This window comes from Cynocephalus volans, chromosome 2 (assembly GCF_027409185.1).
Source record: "Cynocephalus volans isolate mCynVol1 chromosome 2, mCynVol1.pri, whole genome shotgun sequence".
NCBI lineage: Eukaryota > Metazoa > Chordata > Mammalia > Dermoptera > Cynocephalidae > Cynocephalus > Cynocephalus volans.
Genome location: NC_084461.1, coordinates 141,141,406 through 141,158,959, shown reverse-complemented (window position 1 = coordinate 141,158,959; position 17,554 = coordinate 141,141,406). Strand labels below are relative to the sequence as shown.

General features: G+C 43.3%; 1 protein-coding gene across 1 annotated transcript; it reads left to right on the top strand.

Annotated features, from left to right (window-relative positions):
- The first annotated feature begins 1,279 nt into the window (after positions 1-1,279).
- On the top strand, positions 1,280-10,892 carry IL12B (interleukin 12B). Its single transcript, XM_063087423.1, has 6 exons — positions 1,280-1,367; positions 4,833-5,108; positions 5,706-5,823; positions 7,324-7,541; positions 9,216-9,373; positions 10,767-10,892. The coding sequence occupies exons 1-6, from the start codon at positions 1,280-1,282 to the stop codon at positions 10,890-10,892; spliced, it is 984 nt and encodes a 327-aa protein (XP_062943493.1).
- The last annotated feature ends 6,662 nt before the right edge of the window (positions 10,893-17,554 follow it).

The following is a 17,554-nucleotide window of genomic DNA, read 5'->3' as shown; positions in this document are numbered from 1 at the left end:
TGTTCTTACAAAGCCATCATTTGTCAATACTCAGTCCCAGCAACCAAGGGATGCCCATTTTTAATGTATTTGACTGAAACGTTTGAGCCTTGTTCTTCTGATATTTAGACTAGTAGTTGCTGAAACCATGTTCCTGCAGAACTTTAGTGCTCTCCAAGATGGGTGGAGGTATTTCAAAATGAAATTAAACAGCAATCATCTCTATGTAATTCATAAGTGGGGTATAATTTTTGCAGTCTGAAGATTTTTCATAAACCCTGGATACTAATTTAGACTGGGTTTCAATGTAAAATGGTGGCTGATTTTGCACAAAATTATGCATTATTTCATGGTGGATATATCAATATTTTATGGTCTTCCAAAAAAGGAGCCTGACCCTGGACCCTGAACATGGTTTAAACCAGGGGTTCTCAAAGTGCAGTCTTCAAACCAACAGCATCAGCTTCACCTGGAAACTTTTTAGAAATGCACATGCTCAGGCCTCACCCCTAGACGTGCTGAATCAGACACTCTGGGGGTGGGGCGCAGCAGTCTGTTTCAGCAAGCCTTCCAGGTTATTCTGTTCTATGCTCAAGTTTGAGTACCACTGGGTTGCATTATGTCGGAGGGAGTAATCTTTGAATTTAGAGCAATTGCTGCATAAACAAGAGAAACTCAGCCTCTACAAGGGCTGGGGACCAGGTTGTTGACAAACTTGAAAGTTCACCTCTGTATTATTTCCTATCCCTAACCTAAGTCCTTTAGCCCTGGATGTCCCAGCACAGACTGCCTTGTGTTGCAGTGATACAGGTGTGTGCTTTATCTCCCCAACTGGAGGGGAGGCAATTTAACACACTGACTAGCAAATACTTGTTGAGAGAAAGTATTTGCTCTTAGAAAGCAGGATTCAGTTAAAACATTTTTATACTCCCAACTGCTCCCAGCTCAGCACTAAATAAACAAGTGCTGAATATTGATCTGGACAAGTCCACGCCTTCTCTAAGCTTCAGGCTTCTCATCTTAAATACAAGAGGATTGTATCAGACGGCTGCCCTTCAGTCTCTTTCAGTTCCAAGTAGCCTATGGTCCTCTATTTGTAGATGTTCTTACCCAGAGACTGGCATAGAGCTCCTGTGATTCACTTAGTATTAGCCTTTCTTCTGGAGAGGAAAGGGGAAAATCACAATTTAAAACAATGTGGATAGAATGTGTGTGTGGTTCCCAAAGGTATCTGAATAATTATTGACATCCTCTCTCCTCTTTTCCCCTTCTCTTCCGCCTGTTTCTCCCCTCCTTACAGATGTGTCATCAGCAGTTGGTCATCTCCTGGTTTTCCCTGGTTTTGCTGGCATCTCCCCTCGTGGCAATATGGGAACTGGAAAAAGGCGGTAACCAGCCTCTCTTTATTCTCTACGGAGGCCCTGGCTTCCTTCTCTTCGGGCAGCCACTGTTGGGAAATCAGACTGAGATGGGCAGCCACGCACGGGTCTCTCCCAGTGAGAGCCAGCACTCCAGGAACATGCAGGGCCACATTTCCGTCTTCACTTTGAGAGTGCCTATATTGTTTGGTTTTCACGTCGGATTCCAGAAGGAGCTTTCTATGGACAGTGGTGGAAAAAGAAACATGGCCTTTGCCAGTAATACTAAAAACCAGCTCCTTCATAAGATTAAAATTCCAGAGTGGAGGATTTGAAAAGTAAAAATCTATGCTCTGTCATCTCCACTTCATCACAGAATATTGCCCTCTCAGTTGGCACTGTGACAACCTACCTCTGACCAAGCTCTTTGGAGAAAGCGTATTTAGACTTAACATGGACTCGAGTTCAAGTCCTAGTTCTGCTTATTGGTTATGTGACCTTGAGCTGGGTCACCTCTGAGCCTGAGTTTCCTCAACTGTAAACTGGGTATTATTACAAAGTGACACCTTCCACATGGGTTATTAAATGTGTTCGTGAATACAGAACACAAGTTAGGTGGTAAAGGGAAAGCGAATGTTAGCTGGTATTAATGTTTTGGTTGTTTAAAATAATGTCTTTGATGATTCAAGAGAAACTGTTTATTGTCCTAATGATCACTAAAAATTATTAGTAAACTAATAGAGTAGTTATTAATAGAATAAGAAGTTCCCTCTATCCTTCTAGTAGCACACACTCAATCTGTATTAACTGATTATTGGTTGTACCTGAACAACCCTCAGATATTTCTCATTGAAACCAACATAATAATGCTGGTAATTACTGTCTTTAGGCATGTGATAATAATAGTTAATATTTATTGAGCACAGTATATGTTTTAATACTCACACAACCTTATGAAGTAGGGACTCTCTGTACCCATTTTACAGATGTTGAAAATTGAGGCTAAAGAGATTAAGTAACTTGCTCGATGTCACATACCTGGTCAGGATAGAACAGGGACTTGATCTCAATTCTGTCACACTTAAAGCCTGTACACTTAGGTATTTGAAGAAGGGTTTACAAGAAGGACATGAAGCAATTGTTTTCTGGTTCTTGGAGAGCTGAGCAAGAGGAAGCAGGCATAAATTAAACATGAAAAGATTTCAGCTGATGATCAGAAATAATCTTTTGATAGGAGAGTACAACACTGAAATGGGTACCTTAAAGAAATTTGGGACCACTCCTCCATTCTTAAGAATTTCTGGAACACAACAACCCAGCCAGCCCGCTCTCTGGCCCCTACAACCAGGAGGGTTTGAGTTTTAGGTCCTCCCTTAAGTAAAGGCAAAGGCCTGAACCGGATGATTATGCCAGATCCTTCCCAACCCTGGGGTTTTGAGTGAGCTCAGGAACCTTGGCCCTTGCATATTTAACCCCTTAGTTCCTTCTGATTTGGTAAACCATAGAAATTCTAGAAAGTCAATGTGAGAAACACTGGGAGGGCTTGTGACTTGGGAGACAAGAAAACAAAATGAAGCCGTCCTAGGTTCTAGATGTTCCTCATCAGCTTTCCTCTTGTGGTCATTTTCCCTGCCCCTGGGCAAAGGTCTTCCAGGGCTTCCGAGTCTCAGTTGTGGCAGGAGAATAACCAAGCTGTTCAGTTACCTGGGGGACAGAGAAAAAATAGAGACAGCCAAAGGTGCCACGTGGTTTTATGTTATAACAGCTAATCATTTCCAAAGAGTGGGGCCCCGAGCACTTTTTACCTCTTTTCTTTGTTACCCATTCAGTAGTTATAAACCCCATTGATATTAAAATGAAACCTTTATATTCAAAAATGTTTTGCACTGGGATGCCAATAACAAGGTATGAACCACCATTCATAGGGCATTTATGGACACTGTGTTAAGCTCTTATATGCATTAGCTTATTTAATTCACATACCAACTTTCTAATCCTAGTACTAATATTTTTCTCATTTTAAAGATGATGACACCAAAGCTTAGAGTAGTTGAATGTCCTTCCGAAGGCCACAGAGGCTAGTGTAAGGACTAAAGCTGAGTTTAAGTCCAGACTCACGTCACTCCATAATCCAGGCTTGTAATCACTGTGGCTCTCAAACTTAATTAAGCAGGCATCAGAATATCTGGAGAGCTTAAAAACCAGATCACTGGGTCCATCTCAAAGACTTTGATTCAGCAAGTGAGAATTTGCATTCCTAACAGATTCCCAGGTGATTGTACCGATGGTGGTTCAGTGTTCATGCCTTAAGAACCACTGCATTAAACTATTCTGTTCAGGGTCTGACCAGTTGGCTCCATTGGTTACAGTGCAGCGTTGTAACATCAGGGTCACGGGTTTGGATTCCTGTACCAGCCAGTCGCCAAAAAAAGAAAAAAAAAAAAAAAACTATTCTATTCAATTATGAATTGAGGCATGGATAAATGAATAAAGCTTTGATGTGACACACTCTTTGAAATACTATTCTAAACCATTCCTCAAGTGACAGGTTAGATACTGGCATTAGGTATCCATTGCAAAGCCTAGGAGACAGAAGGTCAGAGCTATAGCTCTTGTTCTACTTCTAACTTGATGTGGTCTTGCTTAACCCCTTGGCCTCAGTACCCTCCTCTATAAAATGGGAAGACTAAGATCTACTGTACTGCCTCATAAGAGTGTAAGATAGCTTACAAATACAGAGCGAATACAAATTTCCTTTAGAGAGTTTCATGCAGAAGAAACTAAATCTTTAAATCCCCGTGGAAAATTTTGAGAGTTTCTCGGTGCAATTGGCTTACTCTTTGGTCTGTGAATAGCAATAATAACTAACACAGAGTTTCCCATGTGGCAGACACTGAACTAAGTGCATTACATGCTTTTTTTATTTAATCCTCACAGCCAAACCCATGACATAGATACTATTATTATTATTTAACAGATGGGGAAACTGAGATTCATGGTGATTAAGTATTTTACTCCAAATCCCCCAGCCAGTTAGTAGGGACAGGATTTCAGTCCTGGTCGGTCTTTTTCGACATCCTCTCCTTTCAACCATTATATATTCTGTTAAATACCGCACCCTACCTTATTCTCTGTGAAACTGAAGTTGTGCTGGAAGTTTATCTCCACCAGACCTTTGGCAAAGAGTCCTGTGCTGTTTGCATTTTTGATGCATCACGTTCTTCCCCATCTAACAGCTAATCAGACGTTAATTATTAAAGACAAGCTGCCAATTGATGAGTCGATGGCAGCTATAGAACTCTTTGCTTCTCTGTTCTATGACCTTGAGCCCAGTTGGGGCCCAAGGCCCTGAGATCATCTCAGTGAACATTTGCCAAACACTTGTTATAAGCAAGGTTGTGCTTAGGCAGTGGGGCTTGCCCAGATGGGAAATAAAACACAGTCCCAGAGCTCATGGCACTTACAGTCTGGTTCTCAACTCCCTGTGCTCTCCAGTTTATGTTGTAGAGCTGGATTGGTACCCTGATGCCCCCGGAGAAATGGTGGTCCTCACCTGTGACAACCCTGAAGAAGACGGCATCACCTGGACCTCAGACCACAGCAGTGAAGTCTTAGGTTCTGGCAAAAACCTGACCATCCAAGTCAAAGAGTTTGGAGATGCTGGCCAATACACCTGTCACAAAGGAGGCGAGGTTCTGAGCCAGTCACTCCTGCTGCTTCACAAAAAGGAAGATGGAATTTGGTCCACTGATATTTTAAAGGACCAGAAAGGTAACTCCATTCCTTTGGATGGTGTCATTTTCTATTTTGCTCCATAAGAGATACAAAAATAAAAAGTTGAAAAGGCTAGACATGATTAGTGTAGTTAATGAATTAACATTAAGTCCCTTACTGAAACCACCCAGAACCTCCATTTTCCTTTGCTTTCATGGACTCTTGGGGTTATCAGCCATCAAAATCTCATACTGAGAGAGGTTCATGGTCAGTCTGAATGCTTGTCCTGAGGTTCTCTTTAAGTAATGGTGGCATTATTGAATGGCTAATGGAAATTAATCAATGTGTATAGTGCATAATTCAGCACTGGGGTGATAACTTTGCGGGGGAAAACCCTCTGGCTGATATGTTAGGTATGTAACATACAACCTCTGTCTGTATGTTAGGTATGTAATATACTCTGCAGAATCAGCATCCTCATGCAACACTCCCAATCCTTGCTGAACTACCTGCCAGGAAAGCAGCATCATTTTCCGAGGAAATAAATGGAGGAATGTCACTCTTGTAACATTTGGTAGCCTGTGATTAATCACAACCAAAACCTTTCTGAAAGAAAACTGCTAAATAGTGAATTTCTGTTCTTTTCAAATCCAGAACCCAAAAATAAGACCTTTCTAAAATGCGAAGCGAAGAATTATTCTGGACATTTCACCTGCTGGTGGCAGACGGCAATTAGTACTGATCTGAAATTCGTCGTCAAAAGCAGCAGAGGGTGAGTGAAACCACTCTGGTTTCTCAGCATTTTGTCAGAACTAGTTCATTAAGAAAAAAAGGGCAACCTACCAGTTAATGAAGAGGGAAAAACAAAATCGAGCTCATGTTTTTCAACCCCACTCTCTTGCCTAAGTTGGAGAAAGAACATGGATATTTAAGCCAATTGCCAGAACAAGTGTACATGCTAGGAGAGGATACTGTCAGGACCTGAGAATAGTCCCTGATGTGTTTGAACCCACTCATCCAAATTGCCTGGCACTGCTTCATTAGGGCTCATACCATGGGGAGAGATAAAAGGAGAAATCAAAGCTACAAATGACTTGCGAGAATTGCACCTTGAGTCAAAAATAGAAATGAGATCTCTAGGGCATAGAACTTGGAAGCCCTCAGGCAGACTCCAAAACTCTATGAGGTCTCCCGAAATTTTCCCAGGGCCACCTCAACTCGTTTTTCTTCTGGTGACAACTCTAATCTGAAGTTCACTGTTTGTCCAACACACTTGGACTTTCCCTAAGAAACCCATTTCCATGGATACAGAACTCATGTGTTAGCCCTCTGTGAGACTGCCTTTAACCATCAGCCAAATTCCTGAGCAGTGCAGGATAATGGAGCAGACCCTGGGTGGTCATCCTGACTTAGCCACTATTTAATTGAGTAAATTAAGCATTGGAGTCTTACTTTCCCATCTTGAAAATGAAAATGCTTGCTAAAGAAATGCTATACAAGCATACAAGGACATAGGGGCATGTGTTCATTGTGACATTTTTGGTAATTAGCAGAGGAATGGTTCAATAAAGCATAGTACATTATACTCTGGCTTAATGTGCAGTCATTAAAGTTTCCCCATCTGTTAATCTCAGTTTCCCCATCAGGGAAAGCTCCCCATAATACGTTCAGAGGGGAAAACCATGGTTACAAAAGCATACATATGTAATTTGATCTTATTGCGTAAAAAATAAAATCTGTGTGTATATATAGATAAAAGATATATAAGCATATATATATGTGGATATATAATTATCTTAAATAGTCATTGAAAAAGGTCTAGAAGAATACAACAAGCTATGAAAAGTATTTATATCTAGGGGTGGGTTTAAGGTTAAAAGGGGAATAAAGGAGCATATATATATGTCCTTTATACACATCTTAATCATTTTAATTTTTATAATTATATGTACTGATTTTGTAATTAAAATAGGAAAAGTGAGTTTAAAATGTGAATAAGGGAATTTAATCAGGGACTCTGGTTCTAAAAAATTTCCAGATTCACTTAGGCCAGGAGGCATGTTAAGTGCAGATTTCTAAACATTTGTACTGTCAAAGTTAACCTCGTCCGTCTCCTGAGGAGGGCAGTTTCTTACCCCCTGGGGAGCCATCCACCAGTTGGAGAAACTGTGTCCTTCAACAGACCGTTGGGGCCTTACCTGCCTCACTGGCTGTAATCACTAGAAACCCACTCACTTGTGTAACACAAGATAACTCCTGTCTTTGACTTTAGCTCCTCTGACCCCCGAGGGGTGACGTGTGGAGCAACGACACTCTCTGCAGAGAGGGTTAGAGTGGACCACAGGGAGTATAAGAAGTACTCGGTGGAGTGTCAGGAGCACAGTGCCTGCCCAACTGCTGAGGAGAGCCTGCCCATCGAGGTCGTGGTAGATGCCGTTCACAAGTTCAAGTATGAAAACTACACCAGCAGCTTCTTCATCAGGGACATCAGTGAGTTTTTGGATGACTATATGTGCTTCATAAGAAAAGATGCCATTTGTCACATGTTCACAATGCCCCATGAACCAGGGTAAGGGGTTTACATGTATTATCTCTTTTATTCTGCACCCCCAAAAAGTTTGACGTAGATACAATTATCAGCATTTTAAAGAGGAGGAAATTGAGTCTTAGAAGGGTTAAGCAAAATGTCCCAGATCTCAGACCTCACAGGTGGCCATGCAGACCCGGATCTGCCCCACTAGAAAAAGCAGGCTCATTGCTACACTTCCATTCTGCTGCCCAGGCAGCTCCAGGATGAATCCAAGAGCCCCTTGGGTGTAATGTTTGTATTCAGAACAAGGGCTCCCCTACTAGTTGCAATTATTCCCAACCAATCTTTCTCCAGCATTTCAAAAGAGATTTCTTTATAAGACAAATCTTCAAAAGTTCATGGGAAGATACATATTATCTTTTTTTTTTTTTTTTTTTTTTGGTGGCTGGCCAGTACAGGGATATGGACCCTTGACCATGGGGTTACAAGGCAGTACTCTAACCAACTGAGCTGACCAGCCAGCCCTGTATAATCATTTAATTTCACTTTTCCACAAACTTTTTGAAATACCCATGTATATATGGAGGGGTATACAAGTATTTATATAAACCCCTCCAAGATGGACATGCATTTTTTAAATTGGCAGAGAGAGATTTCATCATTTATCATTTCCTTTACCATTTACTCATTAAACAGCCATCACAGTCAAGTGTGATAGAACCACAGAACTTAGTCTAGAATTTGTGCAGTGTTTGTACTTGGTGGGTAGGGGAGGGTGGGGTCTAATTCACATAGGGTAGCCAGCGAAGTCCTCCCTGAGGAGGTGACATTTAGCTGAGACCTAAAGGAAAGCTGTCAGTTGTATTAAGAACAGAAGGAAGAATATTTGCAAAGCACCTACTAAGAGTCATGGTCTTTGCACGGGACATTGCTGGGCCCACAGAGCCCAAGCACATTCCATAGAATGTCTCCCCTTCCCCTTATCTAGAAGAAGATTCTTTGCTTGAGGATGGGGTCTTTGGGATACTTGCTGCTATGTCCTCTATGCGTAGTGAGGGGCTGGGGCTTAATGGGTGCGCAGAAATTATTTACTGAACAAATGAATGAAAGAGCATAGAGACAATTGACTATAACTGCTACAAGTCAATGCCAGAAGCTATGAAAAGACAAAAGAAAGGGCAGTAAGTGGAAGATGTCTCCTCTCCTCCCCAGTGAGAGGTTCAGCTCAGTTCTGCATTTGGAGCAAAGTGGGGGACAGAGCACAGGGAGGGTGGTCCTTCACTGCCTAGCCCAGATGTGAGAGTCTTGATGTTGCTAAGAACTTTCTTCTGAGTACTAAGCAGAGGTAGTCCCACCACCAGGGCCCATCTGACTATGCAGTGATGAGAAGGATTCTGAGCTTCTCTCAGGTTTTGCAGTAAAGAATGTGGCCCCTGATGATAACTGCCTTCCACGGGCACCAGCATGATCACCAGCAGCAAAGGTGCCTCACTTTTGCCAGCCAGGTGCTCAGAGAAGCTAAGTGACCATGCAGGGGACTCACTGCTGGTTGAAGGTGCAAGTGGGATCAGAAGCCGAAACCACCTAACTCCAAAGCCCCACGAGGAAAACAAAGGGTGTTTATCCTTTTCCAGTCAAACCCGACCCGCCCAAGAACCTGCAGCTGAAGCCATTAGAGAATGCTCGGCATGTGGAGGTCAGCTGGGAGTACCCCGACACCTGGAGCACCCCACATTCCTACTTCTCCCTGACATTCTGTGTCCAGGTCCAGGGCAAGAACAAGAGAGAAAAGGTAAGATGTGATTCTGGCGCAGTATATTCTGAGGTCAGGTTTATGTAGGCCCACAGCAGGGAGAAGATGAGCGATAATAATAGCTGCCTTTCTTAGCACTTTCTGTGTGCCCGGAACCGTGCAGAAGGTTTTCTATGTATAATCTCACTTAATCCACACAATTAACCCTACAAAGGCAGCTGGTATTATTATCACCATTTCACAAGTGAAGACATTGAAGCTCAGAGAGGTTAAGTGACTTGCCCAAGCTCACCCAGCTAGGAAGTGACAGAACCAGAACACAAACTCAGTCTGCCGGCCACAAAGGCCATGCACCAGCCTCCCCACTACCCCCAGGATGGTTGATCATTAATCCTTGCACTCAGAATTGGTCCTCAAATAGGAGACCAGGGCTCCAGGAGCCTAAAATTGTTGTTTCAACTGAACGAATATATGAATGATAGAACATTCATGCTATATCTCACCCAAAATGGGTAACTTCCAGATGTTGTGAAAATATTTTACTAAACAGCATGTCTGCACTTACATAGGCTAAGATGATGGCTCTCCACCTCCCTTGCCTTAGCATCAGAATCCCTTTGCCCCCTGAAAGTTTCCAGAGGCACTTTTACAGAGCCCTCACTTCCTTGGACCCCACTTTTAAAATCACTGGAAAAGGGCTATATTCAGCATAGCATTTAGCATGTGGTAGAAACTCAGTGATTCGGTCACTCCCCGAAAAAAAAGAATTTGGGGGTAGGGGTGGGGCTATTCTGGAATAGATTTTATCTAAATATTATTCAAAATCTTGGTAGATTCCTTTCCTATTTGAGATATATATATAATTTATAGGTAATATTGAGTGATTTTTATGTGCTAAAGACTTGCTAAGAGTTTTACATGATTATTACCTTTAACTTTTACAATTCTATGAAGTAAGGATTATTGTTGTCTCTATTTATAAATGAGGAAACAGACAGAGAGTCTAAGACATTTTCCACCTGTTAAGTAGCGGTGCCAGGATTTGAAAGCAAGTTTGTCTGAAAAAGGATCAGGATATGGTATTTCTGTATATCCAGAGGATAATCTGTCTCAGTCCTGTAATCGGCCTAGTACTGCGGTGCCTGCCCACGGGGACTTCAGGCAAGACAGCTGTGTTAGAAGGATAAAAGCTGGAGCAAAGGATTTCTCCCTTGGGGGCTTACAAAGTAGAAAAGCCACATCTGTGTTTAAAGCTTCTGCCAGTAGGTGGTGCAAGTTCTATTCACTCCCCTGTGAATTGCAAGCCTAGTGCCCTAAGACACTTAAGACACTAAGGCTTGTTTAGGGGGGGTCATGCTTTGCAGAAATATGCTCATCCTGCCTTGTGACTGTGTTGCCAATGGGCCTTCACAGAGTTCCGTTTCCTTTGCAGAAAGTTTTCGTGGACAAGACCTCAGCCACAGTCATCTGCCACAAGGATGCCCAGATCAGGGTGCAAGCCCGGGACCGCTACTATAGCTCATCTTGGAGCGAATGGGCATCTGTGTCCTGCAGTTAGGTGAGCAGGCCCGTGAAGCCCAGCCCAGATCTGTACACTCAGTGTATCCCGGTGCAGGGCAATGGGGGAGTGGATAGGTGCGTGAGGGAAGAAAGAGGGGAAGGGGTGCCCAGCACTTTGTTGCCAGAGTAAGAAACATACATTTGTTCATTGACAGATATTTATTTGATGTCTATGTTATGTGGGCACTGTGCTAGGCACAGGCATGCTACAGTAAAGAAAACAGGCACGGGTCCTGCCCTCCTAGAAAGAAAGGCAAAGAAGAGGGAGAGAAACAGCCAGGAGTCAGAACATGGAGCCTGCAAGCTTCCAGGAGTTAAAACCTTGTACTGGGGGCCCTGGGGAGCCACTGAAGGGTTTTAAACAAGAAGTAACACAATCAGATATCATTTTAAGAAAACTCTCAAGAGAGCCTCTGGCAGGCATGGTGCCAGTCAAATTCCAGGCCACATAAGGAAGGGCTGGACCTTCTGACATGGAATCCTCAAAACCCGATTGCTTGAGATATGTGTTGTGAGAAATAGGAAGGCTTGACCACTGCATTTCTAATCCATATAGACTTTTGGCATTCTTTTTCAGGGACCAATCCCAGGATGAAACCTTGGAGAAAAAGCGGAAGATATTAGGCAAAAATTTTTAAAGACATGATGGAATAGACCCAAAATAATTTTTACCTGAGTTGCTTTTTAAAATTTGTTTAAGATAATAATGATGTCTTTACTGTATTTTTGTATTTAGAAGCTAAATGTCCACTGAAACAATCAGCTAATTTATTTATAGATTTTCCAGCTTTCAAGTTGCCACTGATCTTAATGCTATTTAAATATTTAAATAATTTATGTATTTATTAATTTATTGCTGTTATTTAACAATTGTGTGCCAGGATGTACTGAATGTTTTCTATTCTGATGGCCCAATCCATAAGGATGGGGTCCTATTATGAAAAATGTGAATTTAAGTGTTATTTGTACTGACGACTTTTCCAGCCAGGCTGCAAGTACATCGGTTTTATGACAGCCAGTGAGAAGACAGTGTTCTGATGCTAGCACCATCATATATTTATGATGGATGGGAACATAAGAGATATTTAAATAGAGACATGAAGACACAAACCAGTTTGAGGAAGTCCTGGAGAAAGAGATGCTAGTTCCCATACCCATGAAGACTTCCTTGAAGTGGTGCTGATAAAGCAGTTCAGAGCCACTTGCACTTCTAAGCAAGTTTAGTCTTTGGATTTCTGAATTTTAAAAGGGCTAAAAAAATTATTGACACTGAAATTCAGCATCAGCCTCCCTGGCAGTCGTCACTCCCACTTTTTTAAAGGACGCAACAGGGTGGCACAGAGACATCATTAAGTGTCTGGAAGATCAAAAGATCTTAGGATTCAAGAAGGAGGACAAGTCAAGTTATGGCTAAGGACATAAAGTTGTCAGAATTGCGGGTGGCTTCTTAACCACACGATGAAGCAGACAGATGCGAAGAAAACGATCTAGAATCACTTCTTCATCAGCACGAGTGAATCAGCCACGTGGATATGACTGGATAGTATCACTCGACGAAGGTGCTACTTTTAAGTAATAATGAATGTGCTTTCTGTAAAGTGATTACATTTGTTTTCTGGTTATTTATTTATTTATTTGTTTTTGCATTCTGAGACCAAACTAGTAAAAATTCTTCTTTGCAATCATATTTTGGGGCTTTCTCAGCTGACTCGGGTTTTCTGTTTCCAAGTCTACCAGGGGTGCATTTTTTTTCTCCTGTCATTGAAAAATTGCCCCTTCTTGAAGTGATTTCATTTCCAGTTTTGCAGAGTTGCTCTTTCCCTTTAGAGTACTTCCAAAGTCAGTGTCCTGCTGAGCTCAGTGAACATCCCTGCAATGGGACTAGGGGGGATTCTTTACAAGGGCACTGAACTGCATGGTGTCCTCTTTAGGAGTTGGATGCTCTTGCTTCTTCCACCTTCTCTCCTGGAATCAACTCTACTGGTTTCCCCAGCATCATGAAATAAAACTCTAACCTGGTAGAGCCATGGGCATCCCATCTCCTAGGTCCAGCTGTGGTATTTACTGAGGGTTTGCTACGTGTGTGGACATGGGCTAGCCCTTGAGGTTGAGAAGGTCCAATAAACCTCATGTCGGGAACGGCCCCATGGCTCACTCAGGAGGGTGCGGCACTGGTAGCGCCGAGGCTGTGGGTTTGAATCCTGTATAGGGATGGCCCATGCGGTCACTGGCTGAGCGTGGTGCGGACAATGCCAAGCCAAGGGTTATGATACCCTTACCAGTTAAAAAAAAAAAAAAAAAAAAAAACCTCATGTTGCCTCCCCAAAGCAGTACCCACTCCCGGCACTGCTTAGAAGACAAGGATGGAAAGCTAAGTTCAATACCATTAAATGTGGAAATGTTCAGTACATATAGTGCCATGAGGTGAGAATGAAAGAGAAGCATCTGTGTAACCTGGAGTCATCCAAGAAGACTCAATAGAAAAGAGCAGGTACTGACTTTGGGCCGATAAAAGAGGCAGGACCTGCTGATTCCCATTTGGTGCCTCCCATGGAAAAAGCAAGTAGCAGGATCCAAGAGAGTGGATTCCAATTCCCTGCTTTCTTGAAAATCCATGTGTGCCACATCTGGGCTTCCTTGTAATAGCAGGGTAATTATAATAGGGTATGTGTTTACATTCCTGATTTTAAGTGTCCTTTGGAGCCCTTAGTTCACTCTGCTCCTGGCCTGGAGGAATGGTAAGAAGTTTCTGTCATCCTACTCCCACCTTGAAAAACATCTTGTGGTATAAGCCTACACGTGACAGCACATGGTTGGTTAATAACAACTGCTTGTCTTCTTTACAGGGTCTTTCATCTAGAGATACCAAAGCACTTAATGGCATGTAATGAAAAACACTAACCAGGAAAAAGAATCACACATTTCATAAGCCTTTCCCAAAACTTCCAGCCAGCCAGGGGCAGAGCCCAGATGTTTTGGCCCCCACCCTTCTCAGTGCTTTTCTGACATGACCTCTTAGCATTTGATTAATTTCAGTGCATTCAAAGGAGAGTTTTTCTCTTTCATAGCTATTTTCCAAGATAGTCCTTTTATTGTAAATCTAGCCACTACAAAATGTATCAAACATCCAAGCAAAAGATCTCCAGGCTGGGAATCAGAAGACCAGGCCCCACGCCTAACCAGACCTATTATGTGACCACAAGACCTTGAGCCGGCACTGGTTGTCCGGACCATGCTCCCTCCCGACTTCCCTCTCCCCTAATGCTCTTCTTCAGCTCTAAAGGTTGGGAAGCTAAGCAATCACTTTTTCAGCCACCCCTGTTGTCCAGCAAAGCCAAGAGACCCAGTTATGCCAATGAGATGTAAGAAAATTCTACTGGGGGATTGCCAAGAAGTTTTGGCTTTCCTGATAAAAGACAGAGCCATAGCTAACATCACCCTTTCCCTCCTTCTTCCTCTCCTGAGTAGATATAATTTGAGATGTTTCAGAGGATACCTTGCACCCAGGTATCATGCAAAAAACAGTAAAGCTGAATGACCCAGGACCCCAGTGTTGTCAAGCCAGTGTCATCGTCAGGCAGCTGAGCCAACCCCTATAACTATTTACTGTGAATTTCTTGTTATGTGAGAAAGACCCATATTCCTTTCCTCTTTATTTTGGTGCAATACACATGACATAAAATGTACCATTTTAACCATTTTTAGATGTACAGTTCAGTGGCATGAAGTGCATTCACAGTGTGCACAACCATCACTACCGTCCATCTCCAGAACTGTTTCATCTTCTCAAACTGAAACTCTGTACCCATTAAACACTAATTCCCCCCATATTTGTTTTTAAAATAAAAAATGATTGAACCAAAAATTAAATGAAGACATCCTTCTAAATATCCAGACCCCCATCTATGAGAGGCTGCTGGCCAAGTCCGAAAAAAGACCCAGGCCAGCCCAGGAAGGAGCCTGGGGTTTGGCATCAGCAAACCTGGTTCTGTCCCTCATGAGCTTGGGGAAGACAGGGAACCCTCAATCTTCAACGATGCCGTTGTTGGTGGGGGTCCTGACCTCTGTGCTATGCACAAAGTGAGAACATCAATTTGTAGGCCCCCCTCTGAAATCTGAAGGAGTTGTACCATTGAGGGGTCTGTTCTGCACCTCCCACATTTGAGAAGAAAGGGAGGAAACTAAGGGCCAAATACAGTCATAGAGCTGTCTCCTTAGGCTCCCACACCCTGTGAAGGAGGAATTCTCACCCCTGTTATTACATATAAGGAAACTGTGGTCAGGATCCCTCTTCCAAGGGCAGCCTGAACCTCAGCAGGACTCAGGACTTACCTAAAGAGCAGGGGCAGGGATCCCAGAGAAAGGCACCTCTACTGTTCCTTCATTCAACATTTCTGGAGTTGATGCTCTGTCCCTGTCATCACCCTCAATTTTCTGGATATAGGGGTGAACAAGACCCTGCCCTCACATGGATTCTTGTCTCCAGAGGACCAAATGCTTGAAATTCTAAACACTGGAGGCTGCTTCTTAAGGGTTAAGGGCACCATTAAATGAGATGAGTTTAATGTGATTGGCGCAGTGCCTGGCCTCACAGTAAACACTCGGGAAATAGTAGCTATCCCACTGACCAGCTCTGTGATCCTCTGTGATCCGGATCAAGTTACTTAACCACTTCAAGCCTCACTTTTCTCATCCTTAAAACGGGATAATAATAGTATCAACCTCAGGGGGTGGTTGTGAGGATTAAATGATATAATGCTCAGAAAGTGCTTAGAAAAGTTCGGATTCATAGTAAGTACTCAATAAAAGCTTATAGTTACTGGTCGTATTATATTACTTACCACCTTAAAGAAGAATCATTCTGGACCTGGTGCTTTTTGCTGGGGTTGGGAGATGGAGGGATGGTTGTTACCAGGCCTTCGTGTCTCTGAGAACTGGATTGGGATGGAGGGATCATTAATTAGTTAATAAGGAAAAAAGAGGGGGCTCAGTGAGCTGAGATTTAAAAGCCTCTTCAGTGTAGAATCCCTTTCTTATAAATAAAATTGCAAAAACATCCCCATGAAGGGGATATCAGATGCAATGAATCGAATCCCTGACCTCAGGGACTGCATGATCTGGTGAGAGAAAGAAAGAAGAAAATGTGATGAATATATTAAAATATAGCCTGGCTGGGATAAAGCTATGTGCACCATAAATATTTCTTTTCACAAAGGTTTCCAGCTCCTGGGAGGAGCTGCTTCATTCCCTTTCACCTTCCCTGGATGTAATAATTTGTCCTAAACCCACCAATTCACCCTTCCTGTAAATCAGACTTTAATCATCTCTATTCCATTCCAGTACAGCCCTTCCTCCAGGACAGCATGTGTGAGCAAAATGTATATGGACAAGACTTTCTCCAGAGGGTCATATTATACCAAGGAAATGAATTCTCTCTCAACCTCATAAAACGCAAAAATAAAATCAGCATTCGGGCGGAGGAGACCAGGCGCGCATACTGAGAACCCTCCCTCCGCAGGAAGCGCGCTCGGAGCGGCTGATTTGCATTTACCTTCACGCAGGTCTGGGTTCCCGAGTCCTCTCGGGGCGCGCTGGCAGTCCGCCCGCCGCCGCCGTCGTGCGTAGGCTCCCCATCCGGCTGCAGGGCTCCGCAGCTGCTCGCTCAGCTCCCCTGCCTCCTTTCATAAGGAGCACAAACCATCTGTCCCCTGCCTTTCGCCCCAGCCCACCAGGCGATTTCCCTGGCTGCTCGCAAAAGGAGCTAACCTGAGCATGGGGGATTCCAGGGAACTAGATATTCTGCCAGTGGCCCTGGGGTTTGGAAAAAGGGGAAGGTCAGGGGGACGAATCTTGGGCAAACCACAATGTTCAGTAAGCTTCCTCCTTCCCACCCCCAACACATATACAGGGGTAATAAAACTAAAATGACAGCAAGCAAGCCATTCCTGGAAGGAGTCCAGAGCACAGGATTGTACACCTCATTCTGAAGCCAGGAGGCCTGGGCTCAAATCCCCTCTCCCCACCTACCAGCTGTGTGCTCTTAAACAATTCCTAGGCTCTTTGTGCCCCAGTTTCCTCACCTCTAAAACAAATATGCTAATAGTGCCAGCACCTCCAAGGGGTGCACAAGACGACAAGGCTCACAGCACCCAGCACCTAGCAGGTGCACAGCAAGTGTCAGTTATGGTTACTGTTTTTCTAAAGTCAAGCCAAAAAAGAGAGGCGATCCTAAATCCTACCTTTTCTTCCCTCCCCATGGAGATAAGGCTGGTTTCAGACATGTGCACAAGCCTTCAAGTCCAAACTCAGAAAGCTATGTCCTCCCATCCACCAGCCCTCTCCTGGGCACACTGCCAGCACACAGCAGTGACATCTCTCCCAAGTCACAGTGTTCTGTTTCAGCAAACCATTGGATGGGGTTCTGCTTGACCTTGTAGAACATTCTTCAGCTGCGGCTTGCCCATTCCTCTGTGATCTCTCTTTTTTGCACATTTGGGGTGCATAGGGGCTAACCAGACCCATGGTCCCCCAACTTGTTTGAGCCAGGGTCTCTGTGTTCAAATGGAAATCTTCAATGAAACCCCAATATACACAGGGATTGGGGAAAATGATGGTCAAGGAGGTTTTAGTTGTATCTACAATGTTTTAATTCCTTACAAG